Raw genomic sequence first — 20,616 nt, 5'->3', positions numbered from 1 at the left:
TGATAATTGCAATAAAGTCTCATTTTGGTTACTTATTGCGCACTGTTTTGTCATCTAAATAATTAGTCTTTGTGTACGGACTATTAGATTAAAATAATTTTGATATAAGTGAATATGGAATTGTAAAGCATCTTCGAAACCACCATTATGATTTATGTGTCGGCGTTTATTGGCCTAAAAAGGCATTTTGATGAACATTTTGGTGAGATCTGTCGTTAAAAATGAAGCAGTCATGATTTTTCCATCTGTGTAGTGTCAATTTATAGTGATAAATAAAACATAATTAATGTCATTCACAATATGTTAATATCCTAGATAAAAGTATAAAACAAATAATGTAAAAATTGTGCATTAGCATATAACTTAATTACTGGGAATTGTGATAATAATTTTATGATGCAATTACTATGTTTTAATTATATCTAAGGAAAGTAACATCACTCGTTGATTGTACCAATCGACACAAACCTAATACTCCTTCCGTCCCGCACTACTCGCACTTATTTCCTTTTTGGGCGTTCCAAGTTACTTGCACTCTTTCCATTTTTAGTAAAAATTTTCACCTATCCTTAATTTCCGTGTCGAAAAGGAAAGGGGCGAGTAGCCCGGGACGAAGGGAGTATTATGTTGTCGTGTCAATTTATATCATGATGTGGAGTTGATGACCCTATTTTATTGCCTTGTTCAATCAAATCACCGAAACGTGCAAATAAACACAGTTTCACTACGCAAAAAATAATCCAAACACTACTTCCCAGTCCCACTGTATTAAAAATGTGTATCACAATTGATTTGGCAAGTATGCATACTATGATTATTTTTTTTAAATAATTGAAATCCGATGGGTGTGGTCCACTGACATAAGACTCATTCCTCCTTAACCAAATAGTTATGGAATCGATCATCGCCTATGGAGCAGCTTTAAATCATTAGATCATTTGTTCCATCCTTCGAAGTGTCTACGAATCAGCACGAAGAATAGTCACTTAGCACGTTGGTGGATACCCTTGGTCTAATAACAAAAATGGAAGCCCATTTGTTTTCTAGAGAAATGAATCTCACATTTTACTAAATCGTTACTCACATTTTAGTAGTCTAAGGTGGTGTTCGATTTTTAAGATAAAATAATATCAAGATACAATTTGGGATTGGGTTTTAAGATTATTTTAGTCATAGGGGGTTGTTACCTATGACTAATCTCATGAATCTCATGAACCAAACACACTACTAATTTAATCACGGATACAATCTTACAAACCGAACACCCCCTAATAGTACTATATTTGTCTCTTAAAAATGGAAACTATTTCCATTTTTGTTCGTCCTTTAAAAATAAAAACTTTCAATTTTAGGAAATAAATCACACAATCCACTAACACTACTTCTAATACTTTTTTTTATTTATCTTTCTTCCTTTACACATTTTTCTCTCTATATCTCTTACTTTACCAAGTGTACATTAAAAGTTTCAATAGTTTTTATTTTTCAAGTACGGAGGTAGTATAAAATGGGACCCAACTATAGTGAAATAATTTCTTAAAACTCGAGGCGAATTAAAATGGATCTTTAAATAGTGGACACTGGTAGGAAAAAATGAGTATTAAATTTAATTAAATAATGAGAAAAAATTGCCAGATCGAAACAATAAATTGGTAATGGAAAAAGGTGGCCATTATTGAAAGCTATCCACATTTTCACATCGATCTACCAATGCCGGCGAGAAATCAATCAAAATCGGCTGCGCCACCTATCGCAGAGCCTACTGCTCACGCCCAACCACCTTCCTCTAAATCGCACCTACCTCCTTCAAACGCCGCTGCATCATTATCCTAATTCACATCGTCTATATCTACGCTCTCGCTTCCCCTCTCCAATACCTTTCCAGATCCAAAATGAATTACCAGCAGCCAAAGGAGAGGAAGCTCAATTCCAAGCACGAGCGCGAGGTCACCTACGAGGAGTGCCGCAAAAACCACGCCGCCAGCATCGGCAAGTACGCCGTCGACGGCTGCTGCGAGTTCATGCCTGCCGGTGAGGACGGCACCGCCGCCGCCTTGAGGTGCGCCGCCTGCAACTGTCATCGGAATTTTCACAAGAAGGTGCGGCGCTGATCGATCGATGTTGATTTGATGATTTATAATAGCCGTGATTTTTCATTCATTCATTCGAATGCTGCTTCGCGAATCGAATAATTGTATAATTGATCTCGAGAATTTTGAATTGCTTTATTGTTCATTGTTGTTAGGTTTTTTTCGAATTGGGGATGAATCGATTGTATTCGTATGCTTCGCCTTCGCGGATGGAAATTAGGGCTTTTTCAATTTTAGATCAATATTTTGCTTATATATCTGCGTGCACGCATGGGGTGAAATTAGATGTTTTAATTTCTAGTTGCTTTTTTATTTACCAACACTATGAAAATTTCTATGCCATAATTTGTGTTTGCAATTGGAACTCTTTTACTCTGCGTTATTGTCTACTGCAATGGTAAAATAACGGCTACTTAATATAGAAATTAATTACAAATTGATATATATGGGTTTGGGTGTTTTAAATTTTATTGCACAAATTTTTATATATGTCATTTCATGTAATTTGAACTTTAGTGTATGAGTGTATTTTCTTTAGAAGGATATGTGGTTTTGATCTGATTTTTAAAGTTTTTAATATTGAAGTTGAAATTTTGGTTGTGTTATTTTGGCGGAATTTTTTTTATGAGGTGGATTTCTTTTGTAAAGAAATTACAATGAGTCAATGACATCTTTTTCATAATTTGATGTTGGAAAGTAAATATACTTCGCTTGATTTATCATTTTATTCATGTAACTAAATTATTGAAAAAATGAGCTTTATTTTTATAAAAATTACAAAATTAAAAATATTAATAACGATTTTTAATGTATTATAATGTAATTAAATGTAGTACTATAAAACAAAAATAATAACGTTAAACCAAACAAGGAGTATATATCTTAGTTGATCTGGAACGTATGGAATAAAATAACTTTTCAAATATTGATTCAAACTAAGAGATCAAAAAAAGAAGACCTTTTTGGATTCTTATGTTGTGGAATAGAAGTGGGTGTCCAAACCTTTCTCACAACGGATCGAGTTGTCAATCGATTATGTAAAAATTATCAAATTTCGAGTGATGATTGATATTAGATTTGTGTCCTCGGTTCCCAATCATGCATTATTGCATTAGCTCGTGATTTGCCTTGTTACTGTTGTTTGTGTTTCTTAGCTATTTTAGGTTATTTAGCGTTAGTTTGCCTTTTATTTTTAGTTGGATGTTATTGTATTTTTTATTTTGCGGCTTGACTTTTAGCGATTTATCTTGAACCTTTGATTGTCATACCGCATACGCAGGCTTAAGTCATTTTTTGATTAATTAAAAAAACATAAAGTACGAAGGATATTAGAATTTAGATTACTGTATTAACATTACAAGTGTGTTGTTATCTTCAACTAGTATCACACACCGTGCGATGCACGATCCATTTTATTTTCAACACACTTGTTTTACATTATTAAATCCGTGCTGTGCACGGTCCATTTTATTTTCTTCAAAATATGAAATATTGATTTGAAATAAAAAAAATATATTACATGGGTTGAAAATCATAATTATTATAATGTATACAATAATACATTTGATAAAAGAAGTAAATTTATTGGTGTATAAACATTACTTATTCTTTAGAAATCTATTTTATAAAAAAATAATATTAAATAATTTAATGATTCTAAATTCTAGCTGTGTCATTTTATTTTATTTTTGTCTGAAATAATATTTATTTGTACAATTTTATTAAATACAAATCAGTCTATTTACAACAAAAAATACCTAATAACTTACCATTTAATGTTTTACTTTTATATATTGACTATGCAAAATGTATATTTTTCATTATTGTCACAAAATTTTAGAGTCTTTCCCTACATTAATTATTACATAAAATGGTTCCAATGACATTCAAAATCAAAACAAAAATAATCATGATATAATTTTAAAATAGTTCTAACACTCAATGACTTTAACCTTAAAATGGTCTTAGATGTACAACGTTTTTGCAAGTTTGGGTACATAATACTTTAGTAGGTCCACAAAATATTTGTTGTATCTGAAAATAAGATTAAAATATGTGGTGGGTTTACAATGAAATTATGGAATCATTCTAGTATATTGTTTGTAGTAAAATTATAAGAATTTACTAAATGCATATTTTATTTAAATAAACCACTTTAATTGTTGAACCATTGAGTGAACAATTTATTTTTCCAATAGTATAGCACATATTCACAATTAAACATTTTGCAAGTAAATTAAATTGAAGTCTCTCACACACACACACACATACATATATATATATATATATATATATATAGGTTCTATATAATATGTGGAAAATAATACAGTACATTATTTTTGTAAAATGGAAAAATGACTCTGACCGTGAGACTAAAAAATAAAGCAAACTTACATACATCAACAAACAAAAAAACCTAAAAATTGTATAATTACCACTTCTCCTAATGAGATTTAAGATATTTTTTTATCAAAAGCTATAATTTAAGATTGCAACTGGTGAGACACTTCCTAGTCAAGCTTCCTTTCATTGCAATATAGTGACCCTATACAATAAAAAACCAAACCTTGAAACCTAAATCCTAAACCCTTAACTTTAAAATATACTCATCATGACCAACAAATGAGCCAAATATAAATAAAATTCTCCCTCTGGAACCAGTTCAATTTTACTTTGTTAATCACTTATTTTATTTTGGGGGTTTTAGATCTGTAACATTTGTAATTGTGTGCAATAATAGGAACATAAATAAACAAAAATAATAATAAATCAATATATAAAATAATAAATTTGCACCAAGAATCACTTTACAGTCGATATTCATCATCCTCAATATTTATTTTTTCATCAAACTATTCCCGTCAATATACAACGATTACCAACCCATTCCGACTCGCGACACAACAACGAAGTAGCCGAAGCTATAACTCCCAATAAACACACGGACAATGCCGATTGTCCTACCTAAAATTCATCTTCACCATCTGATAAATTAGAAAAACAAAGGCAAAAGTTTAATATCAAAAATAAAGAACAATTCACAATCACAAAACAACTAATCACAAAACAATTGAAAGCGAATTGATGATACAAACAAACATTATTGACACATAAACCACAAAAAGGAATCATAAAATAGAAAACTGACTTCATGTTATAATAATATAGATGAAGGGTAAAAATACCAAGTGAGTAAATTTCAGCAAAAATTTCAACGAAGAATGTAATGAAAAAAAATGTAGGAATGGTTGGATTATAACATAACAAATGCCATGTATTTATAGTAAAAAAAAAAGAATTACGAACGTCTTCCTAAACTTTTCACTTTTCCCATTCAGAATACGAATAAAATAAAACATTTTAACTTCCCTAATATTGGAATTTGTAAATATCGAAACCTACAAAAATGTTATTAATATTGGGTCCAATTAATTATACGACATAAGTTAAGTTAGATATTTATGAGTAAATAACGGTTACATCTCTCTATGCATAACAACATTTGATAGAATTTTATGATTGTGCATTAAATTTTAAAATTCATGATTATACATTAAATGTAAAATTGGCATTTTCTAATTTTTTTCCCTAACGTTTGAGTGTTTTAGTTATGATAAAACTAATTATCTAAATTAGTTTATTAGAATTTGCCTTTATTTATATATTTATTGCATATGTTGATTTAATCCATTCTGAAGTAGAAATCTCATAGCATTTGCCTGCTTTTTATGTAACAACAATTATACGGAGTATCTATCATAGAGGTTAATGGCATATATCTCATTCAAAATATGATTTTCATGGCCGGTAACTATAGTTCAATCCTGAGCCCCTTATGTAAATATTCATGGCAGCCAATTAAAAACTTTCAGCCGTTTCATCATCAATTTCATGAACAGCGACATTTATTCCCAAATTTCTCATGAAACATTAAAATTGATACCATTAATAGCAAATTTTTAATAGAAATACATTTCATCAATTTTAATGAAAAAGGACATTTCAAAATTTATAAATATTCAAATTCATGCCCAAAACTTGTAATTATTCAAAATCAAGGCCAAAACTTATATGTTTCTTTTTTTTTGCATGTGCATGTCTAGATTCTAATTTTAAGCTTAAATCAGTTTTATATAAATTATAGTTTTTGTTATCTTGATCCAGAGTCTTTATTTTCCAGTATTAATAATATTCAATGAAAGGTGTGAAATGATTCAAAGCATGGGAAGGCCATGTCTATATTATAGTTTTTAGTCTTAAATGTCTACATTATAGTATCTAAATTATATATTTAAGCTTAAATGGTAAATACCCCCAAAACTCCCCTTTTATATATGTATAGATTTAGGGAGAATACGAAAAATTCAGTCTATCAATAATTTAAAACTACTCGTACAATATAGTACAATATAGTATAACTTAAAATCAACCACTTGAGCCATAAACCCATAACCTAGTCTTTGTATTATTTTATTAGATTTATATACCTAGAGTATATAAAGCTAATAAAATATTAGGGGAGGGACAATAACATCGTCGCAAAAAGCACACATATATAACTATAATTTTAAAAAATATGTATAACAATAAGATTATTCAAAGGAATGACGAAAAGTATCAATAACTTTTTTAAAAATTTACATATCTGAGTTAGTAAATTCAATCAAATCCAATGACCGCTACTTATAACTGAAAATGTTTATTATCAATTATATACACAATTATTTACAAATATTGAAAAGATTCATAATTAATAAAAAGTTAAAATCTTGCCTAAAATTTATAAATATTCAAACGACTAAATTAATTTTCTACGTGCACTATTTTAAAAATGTGGGATATACTTTTATGAAATGAGAAATATATTATTATATCAAGTTCTAAACTCACAAATTATATTAATAGTAATTTATTAAACCAACAAAATCTCATATAATTAAATACGTTTAAAAACTAATAGTTGCATTAAAAAAAAACGTTAATTAGAACACTTTTCGACCTCTATATACGTTGTGGCTCCAAGTTGAAATATCTTAAATTATATGTTTCAATTTATTTATTAAATTTATAATTAAAGAAAATTCTATATTTTAAATAAATAAATTTTTTGGTTAGTAAATATAAATATGGTTTAATAATATATATTGGGTTGCGTTAGTGTGCTAACTAATTTACAGTAATAACTAAAAACTTTCAATTATGTGTATTAAAATTATCAACACAAAGACATAATTATATCAATACAACATGCAAATTTAAATATCAATACAAAGACATAATTTATCAACACAAGAAAGATTGATAAATTTATGTCTTTGCGTGATATTTTTAACATACAAAATTGATATTTAGTTATTAGTTATTACTGTAAAAAGTTAGTATTTGATCACACACCTATATTCGAGTGTTTATATTTCAAAACAAATTTTATAAAATTCACTATTTAGCTATGATAATTCTATATCACTTATCACCTCGAACATTAACAAATCCACCGTTGGTTTAGTGAGATAGTTGTTGCAACGGTCTAACCAACTAATCCTCACATTTTGATATTGATACAATAGTTCCTCACTTTTAACTAGGCATGCACAAGGGTCACGAACCGCCGGTTCCGGTTCATGAACCGGCGGTTCACGGTTCAGGAAATGCTTGAACCTGAACCGGCCCGCCTACCTCCCGGCGGTTCCGGTTCCGGTTCAAAAAACCGCCGGTTCACCAGGCGGTTCAAAACCGTCGGTTTTTTGCCTGAACCGCCGGTTCCGGTTCATGAACCGGCGGTTCAACCGAAATTAAAAAAATATATATTTTATTTATAAAAATTGATTTTTATATTTAAAATCAATTTTTACAAATGAATACAAGAAATTCGTAATAGCCCATATATATTTGATGGGCTTGCGAATTTGAGAAACCATTCTTGGTTGTTTATCTTTTATAGAGACATCCTTGAATGTTTTATGTTCCACTTTCGATGTGGGACAAACTCATTCTTGGTTGTTTCTGTTTTATAGAGACATCTTTGAATGTTTTATGTTCCACTTTTGATGTGGGATAAACTCATTCTTGGTTGTTTCTCTTTTATAGAGACATCCTTGAATGTTTTATGTTCCACTTTCGATGTGGGACAAAATCATTCTTGGTTGTTTCACTTTTATAGAGACATCCTTGAATGTTTTATGTTCCACTTTCGATGTGGGACAAACTCATTCTTGGTTGTTTCTCTTTTATAGAGACATCCTTGAATGCTTTATGTTCCACTTTCAATGTGGGACAAAATCATTCTTGGTTGTTTCACTTTTATAGAGACATCCTTGTTTTATGTTCCACTTTCGATGTGGGACAAACTCATTCTTGGTTGTTTCTCTTTTATAGAGACATCCTTGAATGTTTTATGTTCCACTTTCGATGTGGGACAAAATCATTATTGGTTGTTTCTTTTTTATAGAGACATCCTTGAATGTTTTATATTCCACTTTCGATGTGGGACAAAATCATTCTTGGATGTTTCTCTTTATAGAGACTTCCTTGAATGTTTTATGTTTCACTTTTGATATAGGACAAAATATGTTGAAGTATTTTCTTTTATAACTACATGTTTAGAGCATTCATTCATCTTTTTCCAATGTGGGATACAAAACTTTCTTTTGTCTTCTATTTTTCTTCATGTTTTGTATGATATATATAAACAAAATTATTATTCAAATATATTCTTGATTGATAAAAATAATGAATTATTGAGAAATATGATTTGTATATAGAAAATATTTATTTGTATAATAATTATGGTTAGGTTTATACAATTTGTATAAGAATTGTTTTTTTAATGTGTATAATATTATTTATTAGTTAACATATACATAAATTTATAAACATAAGCAAATCATCAATGATAAATAACTAATGAATAATAGTTTATGTAATAATATTTGTTATTATTACATAAACTATTATGTCCAATATTAAGTATTGATATTTTATAAATATATACATAAATAACTAATGAAATAGAATAATTTGCTTTGATCATAATACATAAATTTATTATAGAATAATATTGGACATAATAGTTTATAAATACATAAATAATATTGGACATAAACTATTATGTCCAGTATTAGTATCAATACTTAAAAAAATATCAATACTTAATAGGACATAATAGTTTATGTAATAATAACAAATATTATTACATAAACTATTATTCATTAGTTATTTATCATTAATGATTTGCTTATGTTTATAAATTTATGTATATGTTAACTAATAAATAATATTATACACATTGAAAGAATAATTCTTATGCAGATTGTATAAACCTAACAATAATTATTATACAAATAAATATTTTCTATATACAAATCATATTTCTCAATAATTCTTTATTTTTATCAGTCTAGAATATATTTGAATAATAATTGTGTTTATATATATCATACAAAACATGAAGAAAAGTAGAAGACAAAAGAAAGTTTTGTATCCCACATTGGAAAAAGATGAATGAATGCTCTAAATATGTAGTTATAAAAGAAAGTACTTCAACATATTTTGTCCCACATCGAAAGTGGAACATAAAACATTCAAGGATGTCTCTATAAAATAGAAACAACCAAGAATGAGTTTGTCCCACATCGAAAGTGGAACATAAAACTTTCAAGGATGTCTCTATAAAATAGAAACAACCAAGAATGAGTTTGTCCCACATCGAAAGTGGAACATAAAACATTCAAGGATGTCTCTATAAAAGAGAAACAACCAAGAATGAGTTTGTCCCACATCGAAAGTGGATCATAAAACATTCAAGGATGTCTCTATAAAAGAGAAACAACCAAGAATGATTTTGTCCCACATCGAAAGTGGAACATAAAACATTCAAGGATGTTTCTATAAAAGAGAAACAACCAAGAATAGTTTCATAAATTCGCAAGCCCATCAAATATATATGGGCTATTATGAATTTCTTGAATTCATTTGTTTGTAAAAATTGATTTTAAATATAAAAATAAATTTTTATAAATAATTTTTTATTAAATTCGGCCGAACCGGCGGTTCAAACCGCCGAACCGCCGGTTTTGAACCTCCGGTTCACGGTTCACAATTCGCCGACCCTGAACCGGCCCGTGTTAACCGGCAACCCTCCGGACGGTTCAAACCGCCGGTTCCGGTTCCGGTTCCGGTTCATGAACCGGCGGGCCCGAACCGGCGATTAACCGCCGGAACCGGTTCGGTTTGTGCATGTCTACCTCCCGGTTTTAACCATACATAAATAAAGAAGTGTTTTAATGCTTGGTTGGATTCATTAAATTAGTATTTGATTATGTGCACTATCATTTCAACATTTTATTCAAAATGATCATATCATGTTATAGTTGTAAATAAATGTCTCGGCTTTATCATATTTTGGTTAAATATTATCTCACTCATGCATAATTATATCCTGTCATTTTTAAGTTCTACCAAAAAAAAGGTGTTCAAAATTGTAGTATAACATTTTTAATCCACAAAAGATTGAGTAAGACATTTTTTACTATTATAATGTGATGAATTTTCAAATAAAATGATAAAATGAAAATGACAGAATCAATAATTTACCTATTTTGATATTTTAAGAATACCATATTAGCCTAAGATATTCCAAATTTTATCTGTTTATATTTATCACATATACGATGAAGTTAATTAACACCCAACACCAAATGTTTGTTATTTTTATATTTGTAGTCCTCTTTTGATAGTTTGCCTAAATAAGATATCAAAAGGTAAAAAAGTCAATTATAAAACTTCGGATAAAAATAAAATTCTTTTACTATAATTTTCACTCCAATTCCCACTATTTTTATAATAAAAAAAGAGAAAAAGCAAAAATAGAAAGAAAAAAAACCCACCCTAGCAAAACCCCAACAACAAATCTCAACCGGTCAAATAATAAATAGAAAGAATTACTCCTTCCATAATTTGATCACGAAACTAATATGTAATGATTTTGGGAAATGTTCCTTGAATCCTAATGCTCAACAAAACCCCAATAACAAATCTCAACCGTCCAAATAGCAAATAGAAAGAATTGCACCTTACCTAATTTGATCACGAAACTAATTTTGTAATGATTTTGGGAAATGTTCATTGAATCCTAAGGCTCTTCATGATAAATAAAATATAATAATTAATTATTTCAGATAAATAGTTAAAAAATATATTATATGATAAAAACGCTAAAACACATAATAATAATAACGGTGTGGAATGAGAATGGACGCCTACTAGGAGAAAAATAAAAATAAAGGCAAATGTTAATGAGAATTTATTTGATGTAAATTATGTAATCATCGATTCCATGTCGTTAAATTTAAAACAGTTTCCCACTAATGAAATGAGAGTTAATTTGACAGCCATTTTATTCCACTAATTAAATGAGTGTTAATTGAGCGTTAGTTTAGGCAGCCATTTTTTTACTAATAGGTCAACTATGTAATTTTATTAATTTAGACTAATTAAATTTGATATTCAATTTTGGAAAGATTCAATAGCCAATTAACGTTTAATTTGAAACGCTCTTAACTAATTAATGAAAACCGTTACAATCGTTATTCATAGCTTGAATTTCAATTTTATGCAATTTTGATTTTTCTGAGTATTAAAATTTCAGTTAAAATCGTTATTCATAGCTTGAATTTCAATTTTGATTTTTTATAGATTAATTTGGTTCGATTTTAATCTTCAAAAAATTCCAATTTGTTGATTCGATTATTCGAATTGCACGAAAAATTGAAATGAAAAGTGATGAACTCATTAAAAAAACAAAAACAAAACGGTAGCAACTCTTCTAAATGCGACTTCAATTAAATTTTAAAATCCCAATATATTTCTAAGTCAAAGATCAGCAATCTTATCTCATTGCCTCGCAATCTCCTCCAGAGAACTCTGCCATTCCTGAAATTGCTGGTAAATGCTTCTTCCCTGAACTCTACAAGCTTTTTTAAAGTTCGTGATGAGCTCGAGCTAACCGATTGTTGATATTTGGTGTTTTATTATAGAATTAGTTGGTAGATTTAGGTTCGCTTTGTTTACCTACATCAATTTTACTGTGGCGATGATCTTCTATGCTTTGATGAAATTTCTCTAGGGTTTCTCTTTCACCGTTTTAAGCCTCATCACATTATCACATGATTCAGCTGCTTCAAGTTGTTAAGCTGCAATGTATTGAGTCACGAAACTTATTTTTAAATTCATTAAATAATTATCCAAAACGTCACGCATTCAACATAAATCTGGCAAAATCTTCGACACAGTTGATAGTGACAATAAAACAATGGAGTTTTGAGTTTCAGTAAATTTATAGGCTTTTGCTGTATAATTTCAGAGGAGTTTGAAGCTCAATAATTCATAAGCTTTTGCTGTATAAAATTCAAAGGCGTTTGAAGCTCGGTAAATTTATAGGCTTTTGCTGTATAAATTCAAAGTAGTTTGAAGCTCACTTTTGCTGTATAAATTCAAAGGAGTTTGAAGCTCAGTAAATTTAAAGGCTTTTGCTGTATAATTGAGCAGCTATGGACGGTGCAAAAGCGCTTCAATTCATCGAAGAAGTGACTGAGAATGCGGACAAGGTGCAGCAAGCTACATTAGCCGGAATACTATCCGAAAACAGAGAGACCGAATATCTGAAGCGTTTCAATCTCGATGGCGCCACGGATCGGGGGACGTTCAAGTCAAAAATTCCGGTGGTAACCTACGAAGATATCCTGCCTTTCATCCGACGAATAGCCGACGGAGATCGCTCCCCAATTTTGAGCTCTCAACCCATCTCTGATTTCATCATCAGGTGCTAATCAGCTTTGCTTTTCCCCTGCTTGAATTTGTTCTCAGCAATTCTGTTTTGTTTCAACAGCAGCGGAACTTCAGGTGGCGAAGGAAAACTCATTCCGGCCGTTAAACAAGATCAGGATATCCGACTAAAGCAATTCGTTCTTGCTCGTGCTATTCTCAACCGGTAATCACACAAAGATATATACTATAGGAGATGGTTCATTTCAGAACTGATATGTTTCTTTAAAATGAGAACTATATCGGTTCGTTGATACATTTAATATCAGTTGGTAACTTGGTATCATGAAACATATCAGTTGGTGAACTATATCAGTTCGTTGATTCATGAATATCTGTAGGGTCTTGTGATACCAACTGATATAAATGTATTAAGAAACTGATATAGTTCTCATTTAACCACTCCCTATATATATATATACATTGATTGCATTTTCTTAAGAATTGTTATGACGGAACAGGCACGTGAAGGGGCTGGACGAAGGGAAATCCCTGCACTTCATGTTCATAAAGCCCGAGAGAAGGACGAAGGGTGGGCTCATGGTCCTCTCCGCGATCACCAGGTTATTCAAAGTCGATATAAAAAATATGCCTGCTGATGCAATGAAGGCATCATCAAGCCCGTATGAAGCCGTGTGCTGTGAGGATATATTCCAGAGCATGTATACTCAGATGCTCTGCGGGCTTTATGAGCGGGAACGTATTATCCGAGCGGGGCCGTCTTTGCCTCGGGCCTACTACGGGTCATCAGGTTTCTCCAGCTCAACTGGCGAGAACTAACTCGTGATATCCGGACCGGGTCGCTCGACTCGAGAGTTAATGATCAAGCGATCCTCGGGTGCATGAGCCGGGTGCTGCGGCCCGAACCGGAGCTGGCCGACTTGCTAGCCCGGGAATGCGAGAAGGATAACTGGGAAGGATCATCACTAGGATTTGGCCTAATGCCAAATTTATTGACACGATAGTGACCGGTTCGATGTCACAATACATCCCAACCGTTGATTACTACAGCGGCGGATTGCCGGTGATCAGTGCTATGTACGTCTCGTCAGAGTGCGCGGTCGGAATTAATTTCGATCCCTTTTGCAATCCTTCCGAAGTCTCCTATACGTTCATGCCACAGGCGGCCTACATGGAGTTCCTGCCTCTTGATGACCTGGAGTTTTCCGAACCGGTGGACTTGGTGAATGTCGAGATAGGAAAGGAATACGAGCTCGTCGTCACCACCTACAACGGCCTGTATCGGTACAGAGTCGGCGACATTTTCCGAGTGACTGGGTTCCACAACTCCGCGCCGCAGTTCCGGTTCCTCGCTCGGCGGAACGTCTTGCTCAGCATCGACACGGATAAAACCGACGAGACCACTCTTCAGGGTGCGGTGGAGAGGGCGTACAAACTGCTCAACGAGTCCAAAGTGGTCGTGGTGGACTACACGAGCTACGCGGACACCGCGACGATCCCAGGCCACTACGTGATATTCTGGGAGCTGCTGTTGAAGGATCCGGATGGTTGGCCTAGTGGCGAAGTGGTTGAGCAGTGTTGCCTTGCGATGGAGGAGGTGATGGATTCGGTGTACCGGCGGTGTCGGGTGGTCGACAAGTCGATCGGGGCGTTGGAGATTCGGATTGTGGAGAGGGGGAGCTTTGAAGAGCTGATGGACTATGCTGTGGAGAAGAGGAGTGCTACATTTAGTCAGTATAAAACGCCCAAGTGTGTGAAGTTGCAGGAAATGGTAGAGCTTCTCAACAAGAGAGTTGTGGCTGCGTATTTTAGCCCAGCACTTCCACATTGGGCTGTGGAGGAACGCCTCTGATCTGAATAAATTATTGTACATTCCCAAAGATGTCTGAGCATTTTTTTGATGCAACCTTTGTGTAACAATATTAGGAGTACTATAGGAACACTTATTTGGTAATCAATGCTATCTATATTGTATCTTGCTTCTTTTATTACTAATTCAGTCCATTAAAATAGCAAATTTTGAAAAGTTATAATATGCAATTAGTTAAGTAATAGAAAAAGAAAATATAACGAAAGTTTTATTAGTGGATTATGAAACACATATTATTAGTAATGTTAGTGGAATCCACAAAATATTAGTAGTAAACTGTAAAGAAATAATGTGTAAGAGTAATAAGTTATTTAAAAATTCCTAAATTATTATTGTATAATTTTAAATACAAATTAAAATGAAAATATTACTATTATTTTTAAGGGGCGTAAGTATCTTTGCACACCGAACACTTAATTCCCTTGTCTATTAAAAATTATTCTATATATTGGAATTTCATTGTTTAGTACGGAGTATTTTTTATATATATATGCTCAACTTAAATTTAAATTAAAAATTCCATTAAAGAGGCAAGTATGGACTCATGAAAATAAAAATAAAAACCTATAGGCCATGTTTGGTTGGCGGGAAAGTAAAGCTGACAAGAAAAATGATTCCTGGGAAAATGAATCCCGGGAATATGATTTCTAATAACTTTACTTTCCCGTGTTTGGAAAATATCAAGATTTGAAGTATATATTTGATTTAAACACCAAACTAAAAATATACTTATTATTTTTTATTTATAAAAAATAATAATACATATTATTTAATAAATTATTAATTACAAATGATAATAATTTTATTATTTTATTTATTATTACAATGGATAGTTTAAATATGGATTATACATCATAATATATAATAATATAATAATAAATAAGATTATTATTATTATTATTATTATTATTATTATTATTATCATTATATTTACATAATTTTTAATTCAATAAATTTTATAATTTAAAATTTCACTACAATTTTATTGTTAATTACTAATTTATAAATTAATAATTATTATATTATTATATAATTACAATTATATTTAATTATTTAAAAAATTATTATTATTATTTTGATAATAAAAATAAAAATAAATATTAATAGTATAGTTATAATTATGATAATTTCAATTATAGTTATTTATTATCCTGAAATTAAGTATGGTTTATACTTTTAAATTATTTTTAAAACATTGTAATAAATAATAACAATAATAATGATGATGATGATAATAATAATAATAATAATAATAATAAACTGTACTATATTACATTAAATATGTAAGAATCCTAAAACTAGGAAAAAGAATACCTAAGAAAAGTTAGGATTAAGAATCCTGGAAAGTTGTACTAACTTTCCTTATTTCAGGATTTTGATTACTTTCCCAGTTTGATTAAAAACGGAAACAAACACAGGAATTTAAAATTTAAGGAATCAGATTACTTTCCCAGACAGAATCCTGACAACCAAACATGGCCATAGCAACTCTTCAAAATGCCGTTTCAATGGAATTTTAAATTCCGATTATATTTATATGTATAGTTTAGCCCTTTTGCCTCTCTCTCTCTCTCTCTCTCTCTACAATTCGCCTTCGGTATATTTGTTAGAGAAATTGAATTCCCGCATACACTCTCTTCCAATCGGATTCCCCTCCGCCGCCGTGACGCCGCCGTCCCCGTAGATTCTGAAATTGTTGGTAATTTTTCTTCCCCCTGAGCTCTTGAAGCCTTTTTTGTTAAGTTCGTGATGAGCTTGGGTAGCCGATTGTTGATATTTGGTGTTGTATAATTGTATTATCCGATTAATTGGTGGATTTAGGTTCGATTTGTTGACCTTAATCAATTTTACTCTGGGGATGAGGTTCTATGCTTTGATGAAATTTCTCTAGGGTTTTTTCTTTACCGTTTTAAAATTTTAATCTTCTTCACATCGAAGTTGTCTGATAACTTCAGCTTGTTCAAATCGTATAGCTGCAATGAATTCAATCCATGAGACTAATCATCTGATGCTGTAGACACATAAGAAGCTGAAGCCTCATTTTGTAATCAAACAGAGCGTCTTATGCTAACCTTTTAAACTTACCGACTATAATGGAGTAATTGAGATCGAATGACACAATCTCGATTCACGAATGGAAGAATGAAATCTGTTTAATGCAAACTCAAAATACTAACTGCACTATATGATCAAGATCAAGAACGGTGACCGATTATAAGAAGATGAACAAAAGTCCAATACACAAGATTGAGTTCCACTCTCACAGACTTCTCTCCTTTTCTATCTTATTATCATATGATCAGATTCTATCTATCCATATAAGATCTTGATGAATATTTAAGTTGCTTGAGTGACTGTTATTTCATTCCTCAATGTACATGTTTAGAGTTAGTTGATTTTTGCAGCTCCTTTCCAACGGCTGTAACCGACTTTTATAACTGATTTAGCTCAATGGTTGCAGCTTTGTCTTGCTCATCCATTTCTCAACAAATAAGATATGACTGTGGTCTTAGATTGTTTGCTAAATTAGTAAAAAGCCACAAATTTGATATCTAGCTGAATAAGTGAGATAGACTGGAAAGTTGTTTTGTTGATCATTTTTATGATGAATATTAGCTCAAATTGCCAACATAGCTATGGATTTCCTAGCTTCTAAGCGTAATTTTTCTGTTTTGTTCCACAGGATCTTGTTGCAGGAACCATGCCAAAGGTGAAGACAAACCGAGTAAAGATACCAGAGGGGTGGGAGTTGATTGAACCGACTCTTCGTGAACTACAAGCAAAGATGAGAGAAGGTTCTTTGATAGTTTGATTGTTATTGACAATAATCTATGTTATTTGAACATTTGCATTATTCTAATCTAATCTTGTGACTTGGGTGTTAATTGGTGCATATATGTGTCTGCTTGCTGTCTTCTCAAATTATGTTCTTAGTTTCTTACATCCGTGCTTGTCATTTTATGCGGCAGCTGAGAATGACCCACATGATGGTAAAAGGAAATGTGAGGCCCTGTGGCCTATTTTCAAAATAGCCCATCAGAAGAGTAGATATATATATGATCTCTATCACAGGAGGAAGGAAATCTCCAAGGAATTATATGAGTTCTGCTTGGATCAGGGTTACGCAGACCGTAACTTAATCGCAAAGTGGAAAAAGGTATGCCCTTATTCAGGATTTTCTACAATGATAATGCAAATCCTCTTTGTTTCTGTTAGTGCACATTAGATATTGGAAATCTTTGTTTGAGGAAGTAACTGATTGCTACACCAAATAAAATGTGAAAAACCAAGATTGCTATAATCCATATTACCTACTATTACAGATTCTCATGATAATTGTTTTGATGGCAGCCTGGTTATGAAAGGCTTTGTTGCCTGAGGTGCATGCAGCCTCGAGACCATAACTTTCAAACTACTTGTGTCTGCCGAGTCCCAAAGCATTTACGCGAGGAAAAGGTTATTGAATGTGTGCACTGTGGTTGTAATGGCTGTGCAAGTGGGGATTAAGGACTGCACTCAACTCTAGCTAGCAGAGCCAAAACTGAATCAACGAGCACAACTCATTTGTACTGAAGTTTTCAGGCACAGCATTTCTAAACTCTTGTTTATGCTTAAACTTGAAAACATGTTCACTTTTTCTGTTTTCATTTGACATTGTGGCGATGTAATGAAAGTATATTATCTGATTAATGTCAACTATGTTAGCATAAAACCTTTCATAATCATTAGTTTTTCTGTACAAAAACTCTCACTTGTCTGAATCCATCTTCTCCAGCTTTTCTTTCCAATATAGGTCTTCATCGTAGTGACAATCCTCGATCTCCAACTTTTAAAATCTGATCCATCAAACTTCTCGATCCGAAATCTTTCGTCGTGATTGGTTACCTAGAGATATTTTATCGGAGATTTTCCAATAAAAAATGCACTCCTACACTCTACAATTGTAAGTAATAAAGAGGATATTTTATGAGAAAAATCCTAGTAAACAGAATTCTACTTTGACTAGAATTCCTCTTAGCCATGAGTTCTAATTCCACACCACAGTTTGTTTATAGCTTATGACTAAGATATATTCTGCAAGTTTTTTTCTTCACAAATTCTTTGAATGTGGCCAATGATCAACCTCAAGATAGTGCGCATTTCTCTTCCTTCTCGAAGTCAAGACTAATACGACTAAAATCCGATTTAATTGTTTAGTTTTGGATAATATGCTAGAGATATGGGGAAAATGGCTAGTCATGTACTAACTAATACGACTAAAATCCGATTTAAATGTTTAGTTTCGGATAATATGCTAGAGATATGGGGAAAATGGCTAGTCATGTATAAGCGGTATTCTAATTATTACGATCAAAGAAAAAGAACAGTACATAATGAACACGCAGATTATAATGAAAATAGTAAAACAAATCAAACTATAAGTCTGAGTTGAGGAAAACCTGTTCTTTCGAGACAAATTATGTCTCGGCTAGTACTATCGGATTGGCGTATAGCCCCAAAGATAAAACGGCTCCCTCCTATCGTGTAGTAAAACCACTAGGCATCGATGAATTTGACGAAGTCTAAGAATCACACAAACAATTTTCCTATAAATGCTAAGGTGTATCTTCCTTTTTTAAGATATATAGGTATACATAAAAGATTGAAGATCTCGCGATCAACACGCCTCATAAAGTCAACGACAATTACATACCATGTTGTCTTATAAACTCAAAAGCGTTACTAAAATCGAATGACAAAAAGTCTATTTTTTCCAATAGAATCTTTACAAAAATGAAGGATTAAAAGTCAAATTAATTTGGAAAATTATGTAAATGGGTGATGTGGAAAATTAAAAGTCAATTTAATTTGGAAAATCTGTCGACAGAAAGAAACAGTAGGATCTTCAGAATCTCCTCGGAGCAATCTATGCTGCGGTGCTTGATGTTGTCTGCATCGAGAGGACTGTTCTTTATTGCGAAATGGCAGCTGGGATGTACTCGGCTTTCCCTTATGCGTTCGCGCAGGTGGCCATCCAGACAATGTATGTTGCAATACAAACAATAGCATTGGATTCCAATGGACTATTGCCAAATTCCTCCTCTTCTACTACTTCATCTTCACATCCTTCCTCTACTTCACTCTGTTCACCAGTGGCTTGGACAATTTATGGGATTGTGGCTTCACAATTTGGTGATTTGGATTGTGAGATTGAGTTGCCTGGAGTTAGTTATGTGGCAGTTAAGACATTACTCAGACAAAACTTAGGTTTTGATCATGATTTTCTGCCTCTTGTTGTTTTCATGTACTTGGTTTTTATTTTGCTGTTTGTGCTTATCTTTGGATTTGGCATCAAGTATTTGAACTACCAAAAGAGATTAATAGATATTGATATTGTCATTTTCTAATTAACACCGTTTGTGTTTGCTTTTTTTTGTACTAATATTATTGTTTTAAAGTATAGACATTTTGTGTTGAGAACAAAATTGCAAGTGTCCTAGCCACAAGCTCATTACTATCAAGAGCCATGGCAACCACCTTATCACGTCACAAGATGGTTTTTGGAAAATACAAAACATAAGGGGATTTATATGTAAATTCATAAACTTTCGTCAAGTTCTAGTTTTGCATACGCGGTCTAAAGTCTGTCTACTTTAAATTACCAAACTATTGACTTATTCTGATTTTGCAACCAATCAAGATTTCAGATTGATATCGTTTGATAACTTACTTACATAGTACTATCGGACGTCATATTGTAGGCTGCAAAACAACGTCGTAATATAAATTAAATAATTTCATTTATTGTACTTCATTCCATCTCTTTCTCATTTTCTCCTTCCATTTCACCCTTTTCAAATAGAATCTAGTATACCTCAAAAATTAAATTATTTA

The 20,616-nt window shown here is 31.8% G+C and overlaps 1 protein-coding gene and 1 pseudogene across 1 annotated transcript; both read left to right on the top strand.

Moving 5' to 3' along the window:
- The first annotated feature begins 11,910 nt into the window (after nucleotides 1-11,910).
- On the top strand, nucleotides 11,911-14,860 carry LOC121749842 (annotated as a pseudogene).
- A 1,432-nt stretch (nucleotides 14,861-16,292) lies between these two features.
- Nucleotides 16,293-18,464, top strand: LOC121749843 (protein BUD31 homolog 2). The gene is made up of 4 exons (XM_042144496.1): nucleotides 16,293-16,441; nucleotides 17,426-17,537; nucleotides 17,712-17,899; nucleotides 18,094-18,464. The coding sequence occupies exons 2-4, from the start codon at nucleotides 17,444-17,446 to the stop codon at nucleotides 18,247-18,249; spliced, it is 438 nt and encodes a 145-aa protein (XP_042000430.1). The 5' UTR covers nucleotides 16,293-16,441; nucleotides 17,426-17,443; the 3' UTR covers nucleotides 18,250-18,464.
- Nucleotides 18,465-20,616: the final 2,152 nt, after the last annotated feature.

The sequence above is a fragment of the Salvia splendens genome, chromosome 9 (genome assembly GCF_004379255.2).
Source record: "Salvia splendens isolate huo1 chromosome 9, SspV2, whole genome shotgun sequence".
NCBI lineage: Eukaryota > Viridiplantae > Streptophyta > Magnoliopsida > Lamiales > Lamiaceae > Salvia > Salvia splendens.
The sequence above is the reverse complement of the archived record's forward strand: the minus strand, read 5'-3'. Positions and strand labels throughout refer to the sequence as shown.